General features: G+C 42.5%; 1 protein-coding gene across 4 annotated transcripts in view; it reads right to left on the reverse strand.

Annotated features, from left to right (window-relative positions):
- LOC143770450 (NACHT, LRR and PYD domains-containing protein 12-like) overlaps nt 1-24,434 on the reverse strand; it is a 50,384-nt gene extending 25,950 nt beyond the window's left edge. Inside the window, exons 1-8 of one of the 4 annotated variants that reach the window (XM_077260075.1) lie at nt 23,339-23,679; nt 22,912-23,236; nt 22,010-22,096; nt 19,011-19,052; nt 18,487-18,528; nt 14,783-16,571; nt 4,667-4,753; nt 4,249-4,416 (exon numbers count right to left, since the gene is read on the reverse strand). In XM_077260075.1, the coding sequence (XP_077116190.1) occupies nt 4,249-4,416; nt 4,667-4,753; nt 14,783-16,571; nt 18,487-18,528; nt 19,011-19,052; nt 22,010-22,096; nt 22,912-23,236; nt 23,339-23,341 (2,543 nt within the window). In that variant the 5' untranslated portion in view covers nt 23,342-23,679. Of the gene's footprint in view, nt 1-4,248; nt 4,433-4,666; nt 4,754-14,782; nt 16,572-18,486; nt 18,529-19,010; nt 19,053-22,009; nt 22,097-22,911; nt 23,237-23,338; nt 23,680-24,344 lie in introns of those variants that run through there. The other 3 variants (XM_077260076.1, XM_077260079.1, XM_077260078.1) reach the window with 3 other exon arrangements.
- Between the last annotated feature and the right edge of the window lie 594 nt (nt 24,435-25,028).

The following is a 25,028-nucleotide window of genomic DNA, read 5'->3' on the forward strand; positions in this document are numbered from 1 at the left end:
CTGGTTCGTTATCCTTGGTTGGTTTCCTATTTAGCTCACCTCGATACTCAGTTCCTTGCCTGCTATCAATGTATTCAGTGCTCTTCAGATTCCTTGTGTCTACCTTGCTCCCAGTCTCTCCAAGACAAGCTAAGTTTTTGTTTGATCATTTTTTGATTATCAGTGTTCATTATGTTTTTTGTCCAGCTCGCTAAAATGTGATTTCCTCGCTTGCTGGTTGCTCTAGGGGACTGAGTTTCTCCCCCCACACCGTTAGTTGGTGTGGGGGTTCTTGAAATCTCAGAGTGGATATTTTGTAAGGGTTTTTTACTGACCGCATAGATTCCCTTTTCTATTTTCTTCTATCTAGTATTAGTGGGCCTCATTTGCTGAATCTGCTTTCACCCTGTGTATGTGCCTTCCTCTTACCTCACCGTTATTATCTGTTGGGGGCTTCTATATCTTTGGGGATTATTTCTCTGGAGGCAAGAGAGGACTTTCTTTCTCTCTAGGGGTAGTTAGTTCCTCAGGCTGGCTCGAGACGTCTAGGATTTTTAGGCACGTTCACCGGCTACTTCTAGTGTGTTTGGATAGGTTCAGATTTGCGGTCAGTCCAGTTTGCCACCTCCCTAGAGCTTGTCCTATGTTTGTTACTTAGCTGGAGTAATTTGTGATCCTCAACCACTAAGGATCATAACACTTCCCCCATGTACATTGACAAGGCAGCTCTTGGCTGAGTGAAAGGGAAGGGGGGGGTGGTTAGCCCACAGCTTGCTAGCAAGAGAAACTACTTATATGATATTTCATACCATATCGTGACAGGTGGGGGGGCAGGATTATGTGTGGTGATGTTGTGGGGGGGATTATGTGTGGTAATGTGGTGGGGGGGCGGGATTATGTGTGGTAATGTGGTGGGGGGGCGGGATTATCTGTGGTAATGTGGTGGGGGGCGTGATTATGTGTTGTGATGTGTTGGGGGTCGGGATTATGTGTGGTGATGTGGTGGGGGGCAGGATTATGTGTGGTGATGTGGTGGGGGCGGGATTATGTGGTAATGGGGTGGGGGCGGGATTATGTGTGGTGATGTGTTGGGGGGTGGGATTATGTGTGGTGATGTGGGGGGCGGGATTATGTGTGGTAATGTGGGGGGCTGGATTATGTGTAGTAATGTGGGGGTGGCGGGATTATGTGTGGTGATGTGGTGGGGGGCGGGATTATCTGTGGTAATGTGGGGGGGCTGGATTATGTGTAGTAAGGTGGGGGGTGGCGGTATTATGTGTGGTGATGTGGTGAAGGCGGGATTATGTGTGGTGATGTGGGCGGGGCGGGATTATGTGTGGTAATGTGGTGGGGGGCAGGATTGTGTGTGGTGATATGGTGGGGGGCGGGATTGTGCGTGGTAATGTGGTGGGGAGCGGGATTATGTGTGGTGGTGGGGTGGGCGGGATTATGTGTGGTAATGTAGTGGGGGCGGGATTATGTGTGGTAATGTTGTGGGGGGCGGGATTATGTGTGGTAATGTGGTGGGGGATGGGATTATCTGTGGTAATGTGGTGGGGAGCGGGATTATCTGGTAATGTGGTGGGGGGCGGGATTATGTGTGGTAATGTGGGGGGGCGGGATTGTGTGTGGTAATGTGGTGGTAATGTGGGGGGGCGGGATTGTGTGTGGTAATGTGGTGGGGGGCGGGATTATGTGTTGTGATGTGTTGGGGGGCGGGATTGTGTGTCGTAATGTGGTGGGGGGGATTGTGTGTGGTAATGTGGTGGGGGGCGGGATTGTGTGTGGTAATGTGGTGGGGGGCGGACTTGTGTGTGGTGATGTGGGGGCGAGATTATGTGTGGTGATGTGGTGCGGTGCGGGATTATGCGTGGTGATGTGGGGGGCGGGTTATGTGTGGTGATGTGGGGGGCGGGATTATGTGTGGTAATGAAGTGGGGGGCGGGATTATGTGTGGTGATGTGTTGGGGGCGGGATTATGTTTGGTGATGTGTTGGGGGGCAGGATTATGTGTGGTGATGTGATGGGGGCAGGATTATCTGTGGTAATGTGGGGAGGCTGGATTATGTGTAGTAATGTGGGGGGGTGGGATTATGTGTGGTAATGTGGTGGGGGGGCGGGATTGTGTGTGGTAATGTGGTGGGGTGGGCAGGATTATGTGTGGTAATGTGGTGGGAAGCGGGATTATGTGTTGTGGTGGGGGGCGGGATTGTGTGGTGATATGGTGGGGGCGGGATTGTGTGTGGTAATGTGGGGAGCGGGATTATCTGTGGTAATGTGGTGGGGTCGGGATTATGTGTGGTAATGTGGTGGGGGCGAGATTATGTGTGGTGATGTGGTGGGAGGCGGGATTATGCGTGGTGATGTGGTGGGGTGCAGGATTGTGTGTGGTAATGTGGTGGGGGTGGGATTGTGTGTGGTAATGGTTTTGGGGAGCGGGATTATGTGTGGTGATGTGGCGGGGGGGCGGAGCTATTGTGCAGGGGGCGGGATTAGCGAGTAATCACGATGCCTCATATATATAGATATTCTTGTATATAAGGGCAGTATTATAGTTGTTTTATTCTTGCACATTGGAGCAGTATTATAGTAGTTATATTCTTGTATATAGGGGCAGTATTATAGTAGTTATATTCTTGTACATAGGAGCAGTATTACAGTAATTATATTCTTGTACATAGGTGCAGTATTATGGTAGTTATATTCTTGTATATAGGGGCAGTATTATAGTAGTTATATTCTTGTACTTAGCAGCAGTATTATAGTAGTTATATTCTTGTACATAGGTGGCAGTATTATAGTAGTTATAGTCTTGTACATGGGGCAGTATTATAGTAGTTATATTCTTGTACATAGGAGCAGTATTATAGTAGTTATATTCTTGTACATAGGAGCAGTATTATAGTAGTTTTATTTTTGTACATAGGGGCAGTATTATAGTAGTTATATTCTTGTACATAGGAGCAGTATTATAGTAGTTATATTCTTGTACATAGGGGCAGTATTGTAGTAGTTATATTCTTGTACATAGGGGCAGTATTATAGTAGTTCTATTCTTGTACATAGGGGCAGTATTATAGTAGTTATATTCTTGTACATAGGGGCAGTATTATAGTAGTTATATTCTTGTACACAGTGGCAGTATTATAGTAGTGTGGTGGGGGGGCGGTTTTATGTGTGGTGGTGTGGTGGGGTGGCGGGATTATGTGTGGTAATGTGGGGGGGCTGGATTATGTGTAGTAAGGTGGGGGGTGGCGGTATTATGTGTGGTGAGGGCGGGATTATGTGTGGTGATGTTGGGGCAGGATTATGTGTGGTAATGTGGTGGGGGGGCAGGATTATGTGTGGTGATGTTGGGGGGATTATGTGTGGTAATGTGGTGGGGGGTCGGGATTATGTGGTACTGTGGTGGGGGGCGGGATTATCTGTGGTAATGTGGTGGGGGGCGTGATTATGTGTTGTGATGTGGTGGGGGTCGGGATTATGTGTGGTGATGTGGTGGGGGGCAGGATTATGTGTGGTGATGTGGTGGGGGCGGGATTATGTGTGGTAATGGGGTGGGGGCGGGATTATGTGTGGTGATGTGTTGGGGGGTGGGATTATGTGTGGTGATGTGGTGGGGGGGCGGGATTATGTGTGGTAATGTGGGGGGGCTGGATTATGTGTAGTAATGTGGGGGTGGCGGGATTATGTGGTGATGTGGTGGGGGGGCGGGATTATCTGTGGTAATGTGGGGGGGCTGGATTATGTGTAGTAAGGTGGGGGGTGGCGGTATTATGTGTGGTGATGTGGTGAAGGCGGGATTATGTGTGGTGATGTGGGGGGGCGGGATTATGTGTGGTGATGTTGTGGGGGGGATTATGTGTGGTAATGTGGTCGGGGGGCAGTATTACAGTAATTATATTCTTGTACATAGGTGCAGTATTATAGTAGTTATATTCTTGTATATAGGGGCAGTAATATAGTAGTTATATTCTTGTACTTAGCAGCAGTATTATAGTAGTTATATTCTTGTACATAGGGGGCAGTATTATAGTAGTTATATTCCTGTACATAGGAGGCAGTATTATATTAGTTATATTCTTGTACATAGGAGCAGTATTATAGTAGTTATATTCTTGTACATAGGAGGCAGTATTATATTAGTTATATTCTTGTACATAAGAGCAGTATTATAGTAGTTATATTCTTGTACACAGTGGCAGTATTATAGTAGTTATATTTTTGTATATTGGAGCAGTATTATAGTAGTTACATAGTTTTACGTACGTTAGCAGTCGCAGAGTCTTGTTGTTTGCAAGACACGGTAGTAAATTGTCCAGGCCACTGTCTGTAATGCCGGTAATGTCCACATAAAGCTCTTCCAGAGTCTGGTTATGACTTAATGCTTCCCAGAGACACTGCACGCCTTCTGATCCAATGCTGTTACCACACATACTGTCACAAGATATAACTATTTAAACAAAATAGGGCAATTTGGAAAACTATTTTGACATGTTTTGATGATTTTGTTTACAGTTAAGAGTTTAGAACATCATAGGATGATACTTTCCTTGTCACATATAGATCTCTCCCCATTGTCATACTCTCAGTTCTTTCCTGAGATGCTCTGTGCTGCGGGGAGGGGGGGGGCACATCTACTTTATAACATATCTTCTAAAATAAACATTATTTGATTAATACTTACAGTAGACTTTTTACTTGGCACATTGGAGACTTCAGCACATCGGCCTCTATTGCTGCTGCTTCTTTGTCCAATGAGTTATAGCGCAAGCTTAAAACAAAGAAAAACATTGATGGTGACCATAGTTATGGTATCATCGAAACACAATGGCCAGTCCACCAAAGGAATGAGCAAAAACATGATTGTAGTCAGATAAGATGTCATCTTCCTGAGGAGTTAAGGTACCGTCACACTCAGCAACTTTGCAACGAGAACGACAACAATCCGTAACGTTGCAGGGTCCTGGATAGCGATCTCGTTGTGTTTGACACGCAGCAGCGATCTGGATCCCACTGTGCCATCGCTGGTCGGAGCTAGAAGTCCAGAACTTTATTTCGTCGTCAGGTCGGCGTGTATCGTCATGTTTGACATCAAAAGCAACTACGCCAGCAATGTTTGACATGGAGTTAACAACCAGGGAGAACGAGAAGTGAGTCGCCGTTACGTCACTGGATCGCTCCTGCATCGTTCTGGAGTTGCTGTGTTTGACGTCTCTACAGCGACCTAAACAGCGACGCTCCAGCGATCTCGTTTAGGTCGACTCGTTGTCTAAATTGCCGCAGCGTCGCTGAGTGTGACGGTACCTTTAGACTATTGTACACTTGTGCTCAAAAGTTTACATACCCCAGCAGAATTTTTGCTTTCTTGGCCTTTTTTCAGAGAATATGAGTGATAACACCAAACCTTTTTCTCCACTCATGGTTGGGTGAAGCCATTTATTGTCACACTACTGTGTTTTTTCTTTTTAAATCATAATTACTCAAAACATCCAAATGACCCTGATCAAAAGTTCACATACGCCATTGATACCGTGTATTGCCCCCTCTAACATAAATGACAGCTTGAAGTCTTTTGTGGTAGTTGAGGTTCTTTATTTTCTCAGATGGTAAAGCTGCTCACTCTTCTTGGCAAAAAGTCTCCAGTTCCTGTAAATTCCTGGGCTGTCTAGCATGAACTGTGCGCTTGAGATCTCCCCAGAGTGGCTCAATGATATTGAGGTCAGGTGACTGAGATGGCCGCTCCAGAACCTCCACTTTGTTCTGCTGTAGCCATTGACATTTCGACTTGGCCTTGTGTTTTGGATCGTTGTCATGTTGGAACATCCAAGTACATCCCATGCACAGCTTCCGGGCTGATGAGTACAAATTTGCCTCCAGTATTTGCTGATAATGTGCTGCATTCATCTTTCCTTCAACTTTGGCCAAGTTTCCTTTGCCTTTGTAGCTCACACATCCCCAAAACATCAATGATCCACCTCCATGCTTTACAGTAGGAATGGTGTTCCTTTCATCATAGGCCTTGTTGTCCTCTCTCCAAATGTAACATTTATGGTTGTGGCCAAAAAGTTCAATTTTGGTCTCATCACTCCAAATTACCTTGTTCCAGATGTTTTGAGACTTGTCTCTGAGCTGTTTTGCGTATTGTAGGCGAGATCCTTTGTGGCATTTGCGCAGTAATTGCTTTCTTCTGGCGACTCGACCATGCAGCCCATTTTTCTTCATGTGCCTCCTTATTGGGCATCTTGAAACAGCCACACCGCTAGTTTTCAGAGAGTCCAGTATTTCAGCTGATGTTATTTGGGGGCTTTTCTTTGCATCCCGAACAATTTTCCTAGCAGTTGTGGATGACATTTTTGTTGGTCTACCTGACCGTGGTTTTGTATTTACAGAGCCCCTGATTTTCCATTTGTTAATCACAGTGTGAATGCTGCTGACTGGCATTATCAATTCCTTGGATATCTTTTTGTATCCCTTTCCTGTTTTATACAGTTCAACTGCCTTTTCCCGTAGATCCCATGACAATTCTTTTACTTTCCCTATGACTCACAATCCAGAAACATTAGTGGCTGGATGAAAGATGCAAGAGTCTGTCTGGATCCCAGAAACTCACTCAGCTTTTATGCACACACAAACAAACAGGTCACAGGTCACAGGTGAGGATGTTACCTTTAGTAGCCATTCATACCCATTTGTTTAAACTTCTGTGCATGTTATCAGGCCAAAATCACCAGGGTATGTGAACTATTGATCAGGGTCATTTGGATGTTTTGGGTTGTCATTATGATTTAAAAAGAGAAAACACAGTAGTTTAACAATAAATGGCTTCACCCAACCACTAACCATGAGTGGAGAAAAAGTTTTGGTGTTATCATTCATATTCTCTGAAAAATATAAAGAAAGCAAAAATTTTTCCCGGGTATGTAAACTATTGAGCACAACTGTATATCACAGACAGTATTATAGTAGGTATATTCTTGTACATAGGAGCAGTATTATAGTAGTTATATTCTTGTACATAGGGGGCAGTATTATAGTAGTTATATTCTTGTACATAGGGGCAGTATTATAGTAGTTATATTCTTGTACATATGGGCAGTATTATAGTAGTTATAGTCTTGTACATAGGGGCAGTATTATAGTAGTTATAGTCTTGTACATAGGGGCAGTATTATAGTAGTTATATTCTTGTACATAGGGGCAGTATTATAGTAGTTATATTCCTGTATATAAGGGCGGTATTATAGTAGTTATATTCTTGTACATAGGAGTAGTATTATAGTAGTTATATTCTTGTACATAGGGGGCAGTATTATAGCAGTTATATTCTTGTACATAGGGGCAGTATTATAGTAGTTATATTCTTGTACATATGGACAGTATTATAGTAGTTATAGTCTTGTACATAGGGGCAGTATTATAGTAGTTATATTCTTGTACATATGGGCAGTATTATAGTAGTTATAGTCTTGTACATAGGGGCAGTATTATAGTAGTTATAGTCTTGTACATAGGGGCAGTATTATAGTAGTTATATTCTTGTACATAGGGGCAGTATTATAGTAGTTATATTCTTGTACATAGGGGCAGTATTATAGTAGTTATATTCTTGTATATAGGGGCAGTATTATAGTAGTTATATTCTTGTACATAGGGGGCAGTATTATAGTAGTTATATTCTTGTATATAGGGACAGTATTATAGTAGTTATATTCTTGTACATAGGGGGCAGTATTATAGTAGTTATATTCTTGTACATAGGAGCAGTATTATAGTAGTTATATTCCTGTACATAGGGGCAGTATTATAGTGGTTATATTCTTGTACATAGGGGCAGTATTATAGTAGCTATATTCTTGTACGTAGGAGTAGTATTATAGTAGTTATTTTCCCAAATACCTACTTTTAACTCTTGCCAATTGTAATTTTCAGACTGGAATCTGTGGACTCAAAGATGCACATTTTCTCAAATTTAGATAAAAAAAATTAAGACTTTGATTCATGTACTTTGACCATACTTTTATTATTGGGATCATGTTTATTCTATGTTGTTGAGTCTAGATATTGATAACATTCGCCCTTACAATACCTGATAACACCCAGACTTTCTAACTCTGTCTCCTCTTATAAATATTTCTGCCTGCAATCTGTAGAAATTGGTAACTGAGTCTTTGTATATTTTAATCCAGATCTCCTATATTCTGTATAGGTTGTAGGATGGCGCCTGCTAGACCGAGGGTGGAGATAGAAGCCCACTTTTTATATTAGCCCTGTACAGCTGCACAATTCTTTTCTGTGATTTGTCTTCCTCGTAGTCTTGTTTTCCCAACTTTGTGCCTGGCTCAGGACCATTACTACCTTTTTGTTATATCTAATAGTCACGTTGAGGTGTCTTCGCCTTCTCACAAAACAGTATTTGTGAATTTGACCTACTGAGAAGATGATTGTGTGACATCGTAGTGTGCACAAAGGGTGTTTCTAGGTATAGAAAGGTAATGTAATTGTCAGGACTCTGCTGCTCGTGTTTACTTCCATCTGCATTTGCTTTACATGTAAGCTGTTGCTGCTCTGCTTAAACCTGAGACTAATAACCAGGCCTCCCTGGTTGAGCTAAGATATTATTTGAACTGCCTTGTAAGCATATCTATCTGTGTTTTGAACTAAGCAAGGACTTATTCGTGTCAAGTATCCTCAAGAATAATTGTGCTTCATAGACTTTCTGCGTGATTGCATTTTCCTCTGAAGTTTCCTATAGACTGCTAAGCTGCATTTAATATTTACTCCAAGTGTTGTGGACTTGAGTTTCTCTCTGCACTTGTTTGAATCACTGTGTGATAATATGGACTTTACCACTTATAAAACTGTGTCCTGTAGTTGTCTTGTTCCACGCAAAGAGTCTCCTGAGTTATCAGCTATAATTATTACAGGATACTCTAGCCTAAAAAAAAAAGGAGACTGCTGGAACAATGACTGCAGAAAGCAGACTAGCGCAGGTGTTTTCCATAATTAGATCACTGCAGAAAGATGTGGAAGGTCTGCAAAAGAAGTTTGGAAGCTTTGAACACAATCAACAAGTGTTTGGACAGACTTTGCAGAACTTAAGCACCCGCATGGCAGCCCAGGAAAACAAACTTACTGGCATAGAGTCCCAGTATGGACGGGCTTTTCAGGACATAAGCACGCAAATAGCTGCACAAGCGACTTTTTCCTCTGGGCAACCGCCACCAGCTAGCCCACCTAAGTTGCCCCCATTCAGATTTAATGGTGATCGCGACAAATTTCGTGGCTTTGTGAATCAATGTATGCTATATTTTGATGTGCATGCTGACCGTTTTCCTAATGATAGATGCAAAGTATTGTGTGTAATAATGCTGCTGACCGCACGAGCACTCGCCTGGGCGAATCCGATGATTGAGTCTCGTGACCCACGGTTAAATAACTTGGATGATTTCTTGGCCGCTATGGCATTAATGTTTGATGATCCTAATCGCTGTGCAACCGCTGAATCTGCTTTATTGTTTTTACGCCAGGCAAAACGTTCTGTTATTGAGTATGCTACTGAATTCAGGAGATTGGCGGTAGATACTAATTGGGACAGTTATGCAGAATTGCCTATTTTTAAAAGGGGTCTGTCTAGTACTGTAAAAGATGAACTAGCTCGCTCTGAGTCACCACAAGAGCTAGAGACATTTATACACCATTGTGTGCGCATTGACATTCGCCTTACTGAGCGTAGGCAAGAGAAGTTTGCTGCATATAACCGTATTTCTAACTTTTCCCTTCCTTCCAAAGAGCCTGCAGGTAAAACATCTCGGGAGGTGGAGGAGGTGCCCATGCAAATTGATTCCGTTCAGAGGCGCGAGATCAATGAGCACCGGGAGTATTGCCTTCGTGAAAGTCTATGTTTCTACTGCGGCCAGTCTGACCACTTCTTAATCAATTGTCCTAAGTGTCCTAGACGGCCTAACGAGGTGCTAGCAGCAGTAGGGGAGTATGACAACTGTGATGATGAATCTGACATCTCTGAATGTAGCCTGCCTTTAAACGCTGTATTCCATTCACTTTCTATGACTTCACCCCCCAAGGAGCTTAAGGAAAAGAACTCTCACTGTTCTCTCCCTATTAAGATCCTGTGTTCAGGACAGTGGATTTCCAGTGTAGCTATGATTGACTCTGGTGCAGGTGGCAATTTCATGGATATCACATTTGCCAAGGAACATGGTATTGAAATTCAGCAAAGAGCCTCTCCAATTACCATGGAAACAGTGGATGGGTCACCTTTAATCTCTGGGCCTGTGGATCAGGAGACCGTACCCCTTGAAATTTTGTTGGAGCCTAATCATCAGGAGCAACTTTCTTTCTTGCTAATTTCTTCTCCTCATTTTCCTGTGATTTTAGGCATTCCTTGGTTGCGTTCTCAGAACCCAATTATCAACTGGGAGACCAAGGAGATTATCTTTCCAACAAGGAGCAACTCAGCGTTAACAGAAGCTGTCCCTGAGTCCACGGCTACGGAACCACATGTATAGGTATTTTCTTTACCTCCAGCATATAAAGAGTTCTCTGACATCTGTGACAAGAAGAATGCAGATCAGCTTCCTCCACACAGACATTATGACTGTCCCATTGAGTTGCTTCCTGGGGCAGCTATTCCTTTTGGTAACGTATACCCTTTGGCGGCACCTGAGCTTCAAGCCTTAAAGGAGTATATTGATGAAAATCTGGCCAAAGGCTTCATACGTCCTTCTTCCTCACCAGCAGGGGCACCTATCTTTTTTGTAAAGAATAAGGATGGGACCCTGAGACCCTGTGTTGACTATCGGGAACTCAATAAGGTAACCGTACGAAACCGTTACCCTTTGCCTCTGATTCCCGAATTACTGGAAAGAGTCCGCCATGCTAAGGTGTTCTCTAAACTGGATCTTCGTGGGACTTATAATTTGGTGCGCATTCGTCCAGGGGATGAGTGGAAGACAGCATTCAGATGCCGGTATGGACACTTTGAATCTCTTGTGATGCCCTTCGGGCTTTGTAATGCCCCTGCAACATTTCAACACCTTGCTAATGACATTTTCAGAGATTTGTTACACCAGTTTGTAGTGATCTATTTGGACGATATACTAATCTTTTCTGACTCTCTACAGGAACATGAAGAACATGTCAAAACTGTTTTAAGACGTCTGAAAGAGAACCATCTGTATATTAAGCTGGAGAAATGCGAGTTCCATCGTTCTGAGATACAGTTCTTAGGTTATATCATCTCTCCCCAGGGGCTGAACATGGAATCTGGTAAGATTCAGGATATCCTTGACTGGCCGGTACCCAAGAACGTTAAGGAGGTCCAACGTTTTATTGGTTTCGCAAATTTCTACAGACGCTTCATTCGAAATTTTTCTGATATTGTCCGTCCTATTGCTTCCTTGACAAAGAAGGAAAAGCCCTTTAAGTGGTCATCACAGGCTCAAGAAGCTTTTGATCGGCTTAAGATCTGCTTCACATAAGCACCGCTGTTGATACACCCAGCTCCAACACTTTCTTTCATTGGGGAGGTGGATGCTTCTGATAATGCTTTGGGGGCTATTCTCTCCCAAAGAACTGGAGAGAAGGGTCTGCTACATCCTTGTGCTTTCTTTTCCTGTAGACTAACCTCAGCAGAGAAGAATTACGACGTGGGAGACATTATTATTGCGGCTTTCAAAGAATGGAGGCATCATGTACAAGGAGCTGCACAACAGATCATAGTGCTAACTGACCATCGCAATTTAGAGTTCCTTAGATCCGCTAGATGTCTTTCTCCTCGTCAGGCTCGTTGGAACTTATTTTTAAATCAATTTAACTTTGTTATCTCGTACCGTCCAGGTTCTCGTTATGGGAAGGCTGATGCTTTATCTCGAATCCATGCTGCGGATTCTGTACCTGGAGCCCTGTCCAAGACCATTCTATCTGATGCCAATTTCATCGGAGTTATCCACGATCAGGACTTGTGGAAGGAGTGCAGGGAGGCCTATGACGGTGATGTATTTCTGGCCAACCCACCTGTGGATATTAATCTTGTCTTTAAGGGTGGCATGTGGTTCAGAGATCGACGTATCTACGTCCCTGAGGTCGTCCGTCTGCAGATCCTCAAGTTGGTACATGACTCCAAGTTGGCTGGTCACAGGGGGGTACAGAAGACACAAGAGTTCCTGAGCCGATTCTTCTGGTGGCCAACTTGCCTGAAGGATACCAAGGACTATGTTCTCTCTTGCGAGGTATGTGCCCATTACAAGACTCCTCATGTGGCACCTACGGGTCTTCTACAACCATTACCTGTTCCGTCCCGCCCTTGGGGGTCTATATCAATGGACTTTATTGTGGAGCTGCCTACATCGGGGGGGGCATGAATGCAGTCATGGTGGTAGTTGATCGCCTGACTAAAGCTGCTCATTTTGTTCCGTGCACCGGCCTCCCCTCAGCTAAAGATACAGTGAACTTAGTTATACAGAATGTTTTTCGGTTGCATGGGGTTCTGGATGAGATCATCTCTGACCATGGAGTGCAGTTCACTTCAAGATTCTGGAAGGGGTTTTGCTCTGCACTCAATATTAATGTCTGTCTCTCTTCCGCTTACCATCCCCAGACAAATGGTCAGACTGAGCGTACCAACCAGACGCTGGAACAATATCTAAGTTGCTATGTCAGCCATCTCCAGGATGATTGGTTGGAGTTGCTGCCGTTAGCCGAATTTTCATATAACAATTCTCAGAGCGCCTCCACTAAATTTACACCTTTCTTTGCCAATCTGGGTTATCATCCGTGTATCTTACCTAGGTATCCAATTAGTTCTCCGGTTCCGGCAGTGGAGGAAAGGCTGACTGCGATGAGGCAAAATCTGGAGGTTCTGAAGGAATCCCTGACCACAGCTCAAGAACGTTATAAGAGATCAGCTGATAGATTCCGTAAACCTGCACCCATGTTCAAGGTAGGAGATTCCGTGTGGTTAGCAACTAAGAATCTGAAGTTAAACGTTACTTCACAAAAACTTGGACAGAAATTCATTGGCCCTTTCCAGATCAACGGCATTGTGAGCTCTGTGGCCTGCCGGCTGAAGCTGCCTAGGACTATGAAGGTACACCCAGTTTTTCATGTATCTTTACTAAAGCCTGTATCTCCTAATACCTTCCAGGGACGTGTTGTGCCACCTCCGCAGCCTGTGGTGATTGATGGGCAAGAACAATTTGTGGTGGAGGAAATTGTTGATTTCAGGATTCGCAGGAATCGGCTCCAATATCTGATAAGATGGCAGGGATATCCCCCTGAGGAAGACTCTTGGGAACCTGTGGAAAACATCAATGCCCAACAGAAGATTTCTCGTTTTCATCAGAGATTCCCTGAGAAACCAGGTCCAGGATCGTCCTGAGGCCGCTTCTAAGGAGGGAGTAATGTCAGGACTCTGAACATTTTTTATTACCTTTTGTGCATTACTGCCCTTTTCCAAGATGGCGTCTTTGGTCTCATGTGGACTGTGTCTTCCTGCTATAAAACTCCACCCCAGCCTTCAGTCTGTGCTAGAGTATTCTGCCTTGCATCCAGCTCCTGACCTCTGGTTACTCCCTGGCTATATACCTGCTCCTGTGAACCTGTGGGGTTATCCTGCTATTCTGCTCTGAGTTCCTGCTGCATACACCAGTTCCAGTAATCCTCCTTCATCTGCTGCTCGTGTTTACTTCCATCTGCATTTGCTGGACATGTAAGCTGTTGCTGCTCTGCTTAAACCTGAGACTAATAACCAGGCCTCCCTGGTTGAGCTAAGATATTAATTGAACTGCCTTATGAGCATATCTATCTGTGTTTTGGACTAAGCAAGGACTTATTCGTGTTAAGTATCCTCAAGAATAATTGTGCTTGATAGACTTTCTGCGTGATTGCATTTTCCTCTGAAGTTTCCTATAGACTACTAAGCTGCATTTAATATTTGCTCCAAGTGTTGTGGACTTGAGTTTCTCTCTGCACCTGTTTGAATCACCGTGTGATAATATAGGTGATAATATAGACTTTACCACTTATAAAACTGTGTCCTGTCGTTGTCTTGTTCCACGCAAAGAGTCTCCTGAGTTATCCCCTATAATTATTACAGTAATATGCACTTGTCAGAAGTTTATTTGACTAGATACAAGTCACTTTATAGGACCCAATTGTATTCCAGGACAAAACTGGTTTACACACGCATGTACTCTGGGTTACCAGGGTGCAAAACACCGTACCAGACATCAACGCCATCTCTTCATGGCATGTTGTAGTTCCTGGTCTACTCTTTTTTGGAGGTGCACCATAATTCACTCAGAAAGAAGACTATAGGGCCCATCATGTAAGACTGTGTCCAACTGGTAAAGATCATGAGTTTTTAGCTAAACCATTCTGTAGACATCACTATTTGGAACAGGTCAGTACATGGTTAGGGTTGAGGTCGGCTATGTCTACTGCCTCTCGGAAAATATTGGTTCTACACAAGGCATCTCATGTTGTCAACCAGAGCCTTGCTCTGTACTGACAAGGTGCTAGAACTGCATAATGGTGCATCCTCTGGTTTGGCTGATCACCCAAGTCATGTAATCCACAATTCTTAAAAATTGACAATGCAACCCCCAGAAGAACCACAAGAGAAACAGCCAAATACAGAACCAATACCTTCTTTTTGAAACGTTCCGCACTGGTCAATACATGTCTTCTCTTGAGATCAAATTTTGACCCAATTACTGATGCTTTTTGGTAGTGTAACATCTTGTCATCAATATCGTAAAAATGATAACATTTCCATACTTACTATAAGGTTTGGCATCGATGGAGAAGCGGTTGCAGTCTTCGTAGACCTTGAATGCCAATATTTGTGTAACCGAGGTTCATAGTCTTTAGCTTACAAGTAGAGTGTTGTAGGATGTAGCTTAGAGTAGCGCAGTCTGCAGGGTTCAGTATAACCTTGAAGAGGTCAACTTCATCAATTTCAGGGGCCACCACTTTCACCACAGCTTCTTGTCTTAGTTCTCTTAAACAGTGGAGAAGGTTGAGGAGCCGCTGGTTGATTTCACATGTAATTTTTCCTTTAAACCAATTGGTTAGGGCATCCAGGATGTCAAAGGTAAAACTGTCCACTAAGCCACGTAGTTTACCCTCTATCCTAAATGAGATAAGGCCCATGACAAAGCGAGAGAACATTTGTAGATTCTCACATTGCTTTGCAGTCATGAGTTTCGTAGTGGTGGCTAGGAGCTCACTTTGGACTGGGTTTTCTGGAAATATTCCAAAACACCAGAGATTGAGACATTGTAAAAGCTCCTCTGCGGAGGAACTTATAGAAGCCACACAATAGAGGGCAGCAAAAAATTCTTGAATAGTCATATGGAAGAAGGCAAACATCTCCTTGGTACTTTGTCCTTCGACATTGACAAAGATTTGATGAATGAAGCTGTCTGGTAGAAGAGTAGGGTCAAACCCAAATCTTCGTAGGTCATCAGAAGTGAATAAGGTTTTGCTTTTTAGCAAAGAAATATAAGCTAATTTGCCAAGTTGATAAAGACTGTCCTTCATTTTGGATAGCACAGGTTGACTGCAGAGGACAATAGGTTCATTATCAACTTTTGGAGTATCATCTCTGAGATGCATAATAGTACACAGATAACTCCTGTAGACCTCAGTCATGGTCTCCGGTGGCTTCTCAAGGCATGACTTTTCCACCTTTTCCTGGAAAAAGGGACCTAAAGCCGTACAGATGATAAAACAATACAGTGGAATGAAGGATAAACCTGACAGACTATCATTCTTCATAATATAATTAAACACTTCTTCAGATATCGTCTTTTCTCGGAAGAACCTAAAACAGAAATCTTTGACTTGTTTTTCCTCAAATCCAAGGATGACCACTTTACGGTCAAAAGTATCTAGAGGAAGGGATGGTCGGGGTCTGCTGGTCACCACGATATACGCACCTTGCAATAATGACCGATTCAAAAGACTGTAGACCAAATCCTTGATGGGTGCTGGATCTTTGCAGCTTTGAACCTTGTTACCTTGACTTACACAGTGTTTAAATTCATCCAAACCGTCTAGAAGAACCAACAATCCCTGTGGATTGCTGCATAGGTGCTCCACTATATTCTGCAGGTGGGCATGCTTCTGTTTTATGAGCTCAACAAGGCTAATGGGCTCCTCCAACAGGTTTATCTCTCGGAAAGCAAAATTAATAGCACATGAGACATTGTTGAAGGCCTTCCCAATGGCCCACTCATGCATAATTCTTTGCATAGCATAGGTCTTCCCAATTCCAGCTATTCCCGTCATTAACATGACATTTGGTCCTTGCGCGGTTGGTTCTAGTGGGGAGAAGATGTCGATGAGATTGATTTTCTGGTGCTTGTTGTGCTCATACATGCGTGCTCGTCGATTGGCCAGGACCAGATACTCGTGCTGACCCTGTAGCCCAGATGGATCTTCATCTGTTATAAAAAGTTCAGTGTATCGGATTTCGAACATCTCGCACCAGCAATGAGAGGTCTCCAGTTTTCCTTGGATCTTGATATTTTGTTTCAGTTGAGACTGCATGTGATCTTGCAAAGCATCTGGAAAAAAAACAATAGATCAGTCTTAAAGGGTTTGTCCAAGACTAAAGAAACATGGTTGATTTCTCAAAAAACAACGTCACACCTGCACCTGTCCATGGGTTACATCTGGCATTGCAGCTCAGCTACAAGGAAAGCAGTGGAGCTGAGTTGCAGTACTGCAGAAAAATTGAAGGTCCGACACCGGACATCACCGCCGGTCAGCTGTTAATAGCGTCAGTGCCGGCCAGATGTACACAATGTACAGAACCAAAACAGCACAGCTCTGTACACTATGTAGTGTTTGAGGGACATAATTATTTGTTTGGCGCTTCTGATGGTCTCTTATGTTTAGTAAGAACAAAAAAAACTGTTTTTCTTTCACAACATTTGTCGTTGGTGAAGAACTCAACCACCACTGAACACATAGGATGATAGGCAGGTCCCATCCAAATTAGGGGGTTTTGCCAATATTCATCTAATATTTAGGGCCAACTTTACAATAAAAGTAGGGATTGAGAGAGCAGAGACATCTGACACCTTTGGTGAGAAGTGTACGGTCAGATCTATGTCTGAAGCAGCAGCACAGCCAGCTAAGTATAGGAGAAGCACAGACTCTACAACAACAAAATAAGAGAGATTTTTAATGGAAACTGTCACAGGGTCCTACTCCGATACCACACAACCAACAGTTGTCACAGGGTCCTACTCCGATACCACACAATCAACAGAGCAAGAATATAGTGAACAATTCCAAGACCTTTATTTAGGCAAAAACATGAAAGGTCCATATAATCCACCACACAAAGGATAAAATAGTCCAGAACACGAATGCAGTTCAGTAACAGGATAAAAGTTCAACAATCCAGCAGACAGAGGATAAAAAATGGTCCATATGCTTCCCCTTCTCTCTGATGTGCTGTGTTCACCTCATTCAACACAAGACTCATCTGTGTCTCACCTCCCTGATATTTACAAGTCTCTCTCCTCATTCACAGGTTGGGGGGTGGGTCTCAGGGGCTCATTGTTTCAACAAGCTAGGTCAACATGTCATTAGCATATTAGCAAACAAAATTATTCACTGACCCTGTGGAGAGATAACAATACAGAACTGTGGGGAGAATATCAGATGGCAAATAACAACTCATCCTACAAGAGAACACCATGAAAATAAGTAAAATAGAAATATACACAAAATGATACCCACATAACATATCCTACCATCACAGAAAGTATTTACAAAGTTAACGATTCATGGGAGGCAAATAAACAATGAAAAAAAAAAAGCAAATAAACCTGGACCCATTTTTAAGGAATCAATTCTACATTGTGATTATTTACTAAGAAGTTCGAGACCCAAATGTACCCAAATATTATCAAGTGCCCGATGATGATATTCACAAGTCATTACTTAGCAAGAAGTATGACTATATTCTCAGTGCTCAGCAAGAAGTATAACCTGTGCCCGATGTCTATATTCTCAAGTCATTGCTCAGCAAGAAGTATAGCCTTTGCCCAATGACTATATTATCAAGTCTTTGTCCAGCAGCAATCATAACCTATGCCAATATATATTGTATCTCCTGGCTGAGGCTATAATCGGTGAAGGCTTTGTGCACTTTTGTCACCATCGGCTATTGCTATATACTAAGAAAAGCAACTTTGCACTTGTTTTGAGTATACAGCTCCTATGAAGATCTTTGAGTCTCTATGGCAACAGACTACAAACAAATCCTGTGTAGTCTGATCCTGCAGTCACTTGTTTCTCACATCCCTTTCCTTGATAACCCCTTGTATATTCCATTGAAGTCCTGGTCTCTCAGTTCTCAAGTATCTGTTTAACTTTTTTTTTACAGAATTAATAAAAATTCTATTTTCTGTGAAATGAAATTTTAGGATTTTTTGGTTAGGCAATTTCAGCTTGGAGTTAACTTACCTTCCAACTGTCGATGTTCATTTGGTGCATCGGATGGCTCTCCTACAGGGAAAAACATATATATATATTTATGGGATATCGCCTAAATAATGTCTATGATCGAAACTCCAAGACATAAACTAACCGATGAAATTAGATTTAAGTCAACGGACACCAATGAGACTAGGGGTCCAATGTCTATATGGACCTCTAGACCTTCCACCGATATCTGGTGGGAACATGGTGGGCTCTTTCACCATACTGGACAACTCTCTGGAACCACTATAGGAACTCCATGATTTGGGAAGTTTTTTTTGTGCGCCATCCACTTTGGGAAATGGGATGTGAGGTGTAGAGAGGGTGTAGAATGGGTATGGTATAGAAAAGGGAGTGTTATTAAGGCAAGTGTAAATTTTACGTGTCTTCTCCTTTGAGATACACGGCACCAGAAATATCCAGAAGTTGCAAATGAACAAAATAGAAATAATTTACAATCTATTCAGTTCAATTGATTTAACCAGTGGGACAAAAGTAACTATATATACCTTGTAATTGTGGATGTTCCCCGAGAACATTGGATGGTTGGCCTAGAGAAAAATAGAGTAACATAAGATCACCTAAAGAACATCCGCGATCCAAAGTCATAACTAGACCTGTGTGTGCCTATGTTAGATTTTAGAGATCTTCCAAACCCTCACCTATGGTGAAAACATGGATTGGACCTACTGGTTTTAACCTGTCCCACCCTTTGTTTTTTTCCTTATCACCACTTTCAGAATTCGGTAATATCAGGGGTGATTACATGGTACCAACTGAGATGAATTCAATGGCGTTCGCCAGAAGGGAATACACTCTTGGATGTCTATGTGCCTCTTTAAAGTGAATTTCTCAATATTATAAGTAGATCAAATTACAAAGTGCTTGTAACAACAAGCAAACCATTTATTAAAAATCCTCTCCAGTCTCAAGAAAGGAGGGAATTTTAACTTTAATGTTTACTTCTCGATGCCTATATTACAGGCTATCAGAGGTCTCCTAGTCAAGGAGCGCTGCATTTACAAGGAATCCAGTAGGATAGGGTGTGGTGCACAGTACACATTGTCAAGATTGGGCGATTTGCATACATGAAGTCACATGCCAACTAGACGTGACTCGCTTGTATTGTGTGAGGCTGGACATGTCTAGTCTGAATGTGGCTGAGATTATGCAAATCGCATACTTGCAGCCACATGATCACGTGCTCCTGGCGTTGGCACCAGAGAATCCTGACTGTGCACACTGTGCGTGCTGCGAGGATTCACAAGTCTGCAGTCACAAAAAAGTGACTGCAGACTTGTACCCCAAGGCCGATCAACCCCTTTGACACTCATTAGGCGCTCTGACAACTGTACTGTAACCATACACCTCTGCCTATCACCTGGCAGGACTGAAATTACACATTGAAGGCTCCTAATAAATGACAGCAAGCAGAGATCTTGATTGAACGGAAACAGTAGATAGATTGTAAAATCGTGCAAGTTTGGATTATATGTCATGCAGATCTTGGCTCTTGTCACATTCATGAAGTTTTTTTTTTATTACCCAGCAGTAAAATTCCTGAACTCTTAACCCAAACCCAGATAACACATCTGCGACAAAGAGGAGCTACGTGAGCCGAATGAGGAAACGCTGGCCGAAAGCCGGGCGGCTCCGCAATACTCCTATTATTACTTGTGAACTTTCACATTTCTACTTTCGAAGATATTTTTGGCTTATCACTAGTATAATATTAGCTACATGGGCCCAGAATAATTTTAAAGGAGAAACCGCAGATAAAAAAGTTACATAGATTTTCTGTTTATTGTCGCTAGCTACAGAACAAATAGGTGTGAGCTGGGCTTTGTAGTTCTGCAATGGCGGGAAAATCAAGGATAGCCTTAGAATTTGCATTACCTTTTAGGAATGTGGGCACGGCAATGGGCAAAAAGTTTACACCAACTAATGTTACCCGATGCCGTAAATCACATCTACCAATTCCACAAAAACACAGACTGGACTGAAAAAAACTTTTTATTATTAATATATTGTCATATAAACATTGCAATAATAAAAATGAGCATACCTTGATGACTTCGTAATTTGTTGGAAAATACGAATTATTGTTATATTCTTCATTAAAATAAAGCAAATTTCTATACAGTATATTGCCTTCTAGAAGAAACAATTTAACACCTATCCACAGAGACCGACCATTGAGACCCTCATTGACTGCTAGAAGGGGAGATTTGTATCCACTATTTCAACTGAGCACCTCTGCTCAATTGAAAAATTTGCACCTCCGCTCCGCCCAGCAATTGTGTAATACTTTGTATGTCCTGCGGAGGTGCTGCAAATAAAACAAAAACCTCCTGCTGGATTTCCCCACAGATTACTTTTTATTACCGGTAGACCCGAACATCCTATTTCAGCTTACTGTTGAGTGGCCATCTACATAAAAGGGATTATCCAGAGAGGGACAACTCTTAAGCTTTTATTGCTGGATTATTGTAGATTGTCAGCTCTGTGGACCAGTTCTATGCTGTGTTCTGTGTTTCCTGGTCATGTGTGTAATTCCCTAATATTTCCAGCTTTTTTTTAGCATTTTTTTGCAGTGCGGCTGGGGTCACTTTCTAGGCTTCTTGGGTCAGCTCGTCCTTGTTGATTTCGCTGGTGCCAGTCCTGTTAATTGCAAGCACCAGCAGTCAGTAGTCTACACCAATTACAACAATCAAAGCCATATAATTTTAGGGAAGAAAATGACGCAAATATTTTATATATGAATCAAACTTATGATCCATGCACTCAATTAAAAACATGACAGGCGTGAAAACAATGTGACCTCCTAAGATGTAGATTGTAACCTGCATATGTGCCATTTGCTAGTCCACGTCTAATCGAAATCATTCTAATAAATGTACTGTATCTTTACAATAAAGGGCATGTGGAGTTAAGCAAACACATTTTATGATTCTGACTTAATAAAGTTGGGATTAGGATCCCCAGAGATACAAAGAGCGTCTCTCGCTCTGGAGGACCTGACCTGTACTAAATTATACTGACCACCTATTGATTTGCATGAGCACTGTGTAATACCTAATTCTGTCTGTGGGGGCACTGCAGAGACAGTGAACACTTACTGCCAGGATTACCGTCAAGTTACAGCTGATCTACAGGGGTCCCAGCATGGGGACACATTGTGATCAGCTTTTGGTCCAGTGACTCATGCAACAAGTCAGTTCCAAAGATTAGACTGTATACATATAAAGGGGTCTCTATTTTTATTCAATAAAGAATATGTATATATTTTTATTTAAATATATCAGTCTTGCGACATTGCAAAGTTATGAATCTTTGTAATGTAATGTTTCTCACAGAGGATCGTCGAGACTGGATTCCATAGTATCAAACCCTCAGCTGTGAGAAGCATTAGGTCTGTACGATTTTTTAAAAATTATAATTAGTGTGTATCTAAACCTTGTGTATCTGTAAGTCATCAGTGCACGGTACACAGATAAGCGGTACTGACCTTCTTTCTCCAGGTTGTATTTCTTTCCACGTTTGAATCCACCTTTTATTCTTGACCAGGTCGATTTTTTCATCGGTTTCTCAAGATCTGTAATAATAAGAGTTGAAATCGGGATCTTAAAGTGGATGTCCAATATGATGATATTAATGACTCCTCCTTAGATGAAGGAAGAACACTCGGTAATCCATTGGATCAACAGCTATGATCTTCGGCGGCCAATGGATGTAAACCACAACCTCTGCCCCTATAAATTATACCCCTGTACACAATACTGTAGTCACTAAAAAATAAATTGAGGTGAAGTTCCCCTTTATTTTATTCTGCTGCTTCCCTAGTATTCTGATTTTTTTTTTTTTTTTTAAATCTGTCATACTATTCCATAGATATGGGCCTTGATATTTGGTGCCAACTTTTATGGTCTTTACAAAGAAGGTGTGGCTCACGAGCTCCTCTGGGGCGTGTCTTCAGGCTCCTCTGCATAATTACCCTGTGAACTCCACCCCCTTTGTAAAACCATAAAGTCTGCACTGGATAAAAGGGCCCATATCTCCAGAACCTTATGTTGGATTAAAAAAAAAAAAAAAAAAAAAACCAGAAAAGAGCAAAAACCTAAATTCTTAGGAATGAAATATGGGCAAAAACTTGCCACTTTTGACCTGGTAATGTGACCCCCTTAAATTGTACATATGAATACAAGAGACCCCCATTAGTACCAGTCATTGAACAAAAAGATATGATCCAATGTTACCCACTATAAAACATGGCCAGTGGAATTTTTCTGATCGGGGTTCATAGAGAAGGGCATACCTCTAATGTAATGTAATCTAATGTTTCCCTTCTATAACGAGGTCCTTTTTTTAGAGTAAAGGATGACTGCTCCATTTTGTGGGATGTAAACTTACCAATGGCGCCAGTCGGCTGCTTGTAGTAGACGGGGAACGTGTTTCTCAGCCAGGTGCGGAGCTCAGGGCTGTAATGTTCTTGGACCTGCTGGAGAACATGGATGAACATCCGGCAGCTGTTCTCGTTCTTCAGCATGATTTCCAGCATGGAGATAACCTGGTTGCTCTCTGGTCGCTTCTCCAGGAGGTTAAAATAAGTCTGCTGGGATATGGCACCGGCATCGTGAAGCCACCGCAGCAGCACGGCCGGGTTCTTCTCCAACCACGTCGCCAGGGATGGTCTACAAGACTGGACTTTAGGAAGACATTCAGTCTTCTCCGACATCTAGGATCGTGTGAGAACAAGAAGAATCATTAGGAAGTTGATTTGGTCCTTACTCCACTCTGGACCTTATCAATGGCCGCTGTACAAATATGACGGATGTACCATTTAATTGACACTGTCAAGTGTGATGGCGACATTTCACAGGATTCAACATGGCGGTCGTCGTTTCTCATGGCCAATCAGTTGCCATGGCAGCTGAGAGAGGCCTTCCTAAAACCCGAATATCAACCATTTAAGATCCTCTACAAAATCCAACTTGATGTTGGGTTTCAAAGGAGATCATGAAGGTCACAATATGCTGCAATGTTATGTTTGTGGTTCAAGTTTCCTAAAGGGACCAATTAAATTTTCTGTCTGCACGATAAACGTAAAATAATATTTTTTAAGTGCCCGTATAAGTCAGGAAGGGTTATACATGTTCGCTGAGGTTGTACAATAAAGTTTATTGACGAAAGCATAGGCTTTGTTTTACACAGAAGGCCTCGGTTATCAACACTGTTGTCACTGCCCATAGCAACCAATCAGAGATCAGCTTTCATTTCTAAAACTGCTCTGGAACAATAAAAGCCAATCTCTGATTGGTCGTTATGGGCAACAAAACCAATTTCCCTGTCAGGCCCGGTATGGTGGCCTAAGACTATGCATGGCTGTCGCAGGCCACAAATTATTTTCTACTAAACATTCAATAAACTTTATTTATACACCTCTGTTTTATTTATCTATAAATGTCACATTTAATGTGTGGGCATGCTGGGTATTGTAGTTTTACAAGAGGCGAAGAGCCAGAAATACATTTTGTGTCTCGATTCCTCAGCATTTCCATGTTTTCTGTTTGCAACCCCTGGGTGTAAACCTATCCTTTAACCTAGTCCTGGTCACACAGCTGAGGGTTTGCTGCAATGTGTCAGAAAACCTTAAAAAAAGAAAGATGAGCGTTTTATATTGTTTTGCTCACTGCGCTGCCACTCCAGTTGTTTTAAAACTACAACTCCCAGCATATCCTGACAGAAAGGCATCCTGTGAGTTGTAGTTTCACAGTAGCTGGAGGTCCGCAGACCTCATGTAATATCTAGTTATTGAAAAGACCCCAAAAAGTGATGAGACGTACCGTGTCTGGGCACGAGCGGTCCGATCTGCGTCTCTTCCCTTGTCGTCAGTATCATAACATAATGTTAATAAGGCCTTTACCCGATGATTAATCATTAACCCTCCAGATATAAATCTCATGGCTGCACCCATTCCGACTTTAACCTGCTGGAATCACAGAAATTCAAAGGATTCTTTCACACGAGTATCACCTCCAGACATTTATCTCGCGGTTTCCATAAAGATGGATGCACATGTGGAGATTTATGGTTCTCACGCATTTTCCGGAAATCTGGCAGAATTGGGGTGATCTCCCAGAGCAAGCGGGATTCCTGCAAAGTCAGAGACCGACACCGCGAGGGGCAGCCATATATGTATTTACTCACATAAACCCCTCAAAGAGATTTGCCAAAATTTATATATAATCTAGCAGGGGCGGATAGAGACAGAAGGGGGCCCCTGTGTAATAACAATATCTGGGCCCTTGGAAGCCCAATCATAATGCGCACCTGGTGTGTTCCTTTGGAGGTGCACTATGTCCCCCATGCGCCTGCACAGGTTGCTCCAATGCTGTGTCCGCCCCCCTTACCTCTTCTTATATATAAAAAAGGTAAAAGGGAAACCTGCCAGTATGGCCGCACTGCAAAATGTACAAGACATTTTTAGATAAATTGAGACTGGTTTTGAGGTAAGAAATCCTCCCTTT

Source organism: Ranitomeya variabilis, chromosome 4, assembly GCF_051348905.1.
Source record: "Ranitomeya variabilis isolate aRanVar5 chromosome 4, aRanVar5.hap1, whole genome shotgun sequence".
NCBI lineage: Eukaryota > Metazoa > Chordata > Amphibia > Anura > Dendrobatidae > Ranitomeya > Ranitomeya variabilis.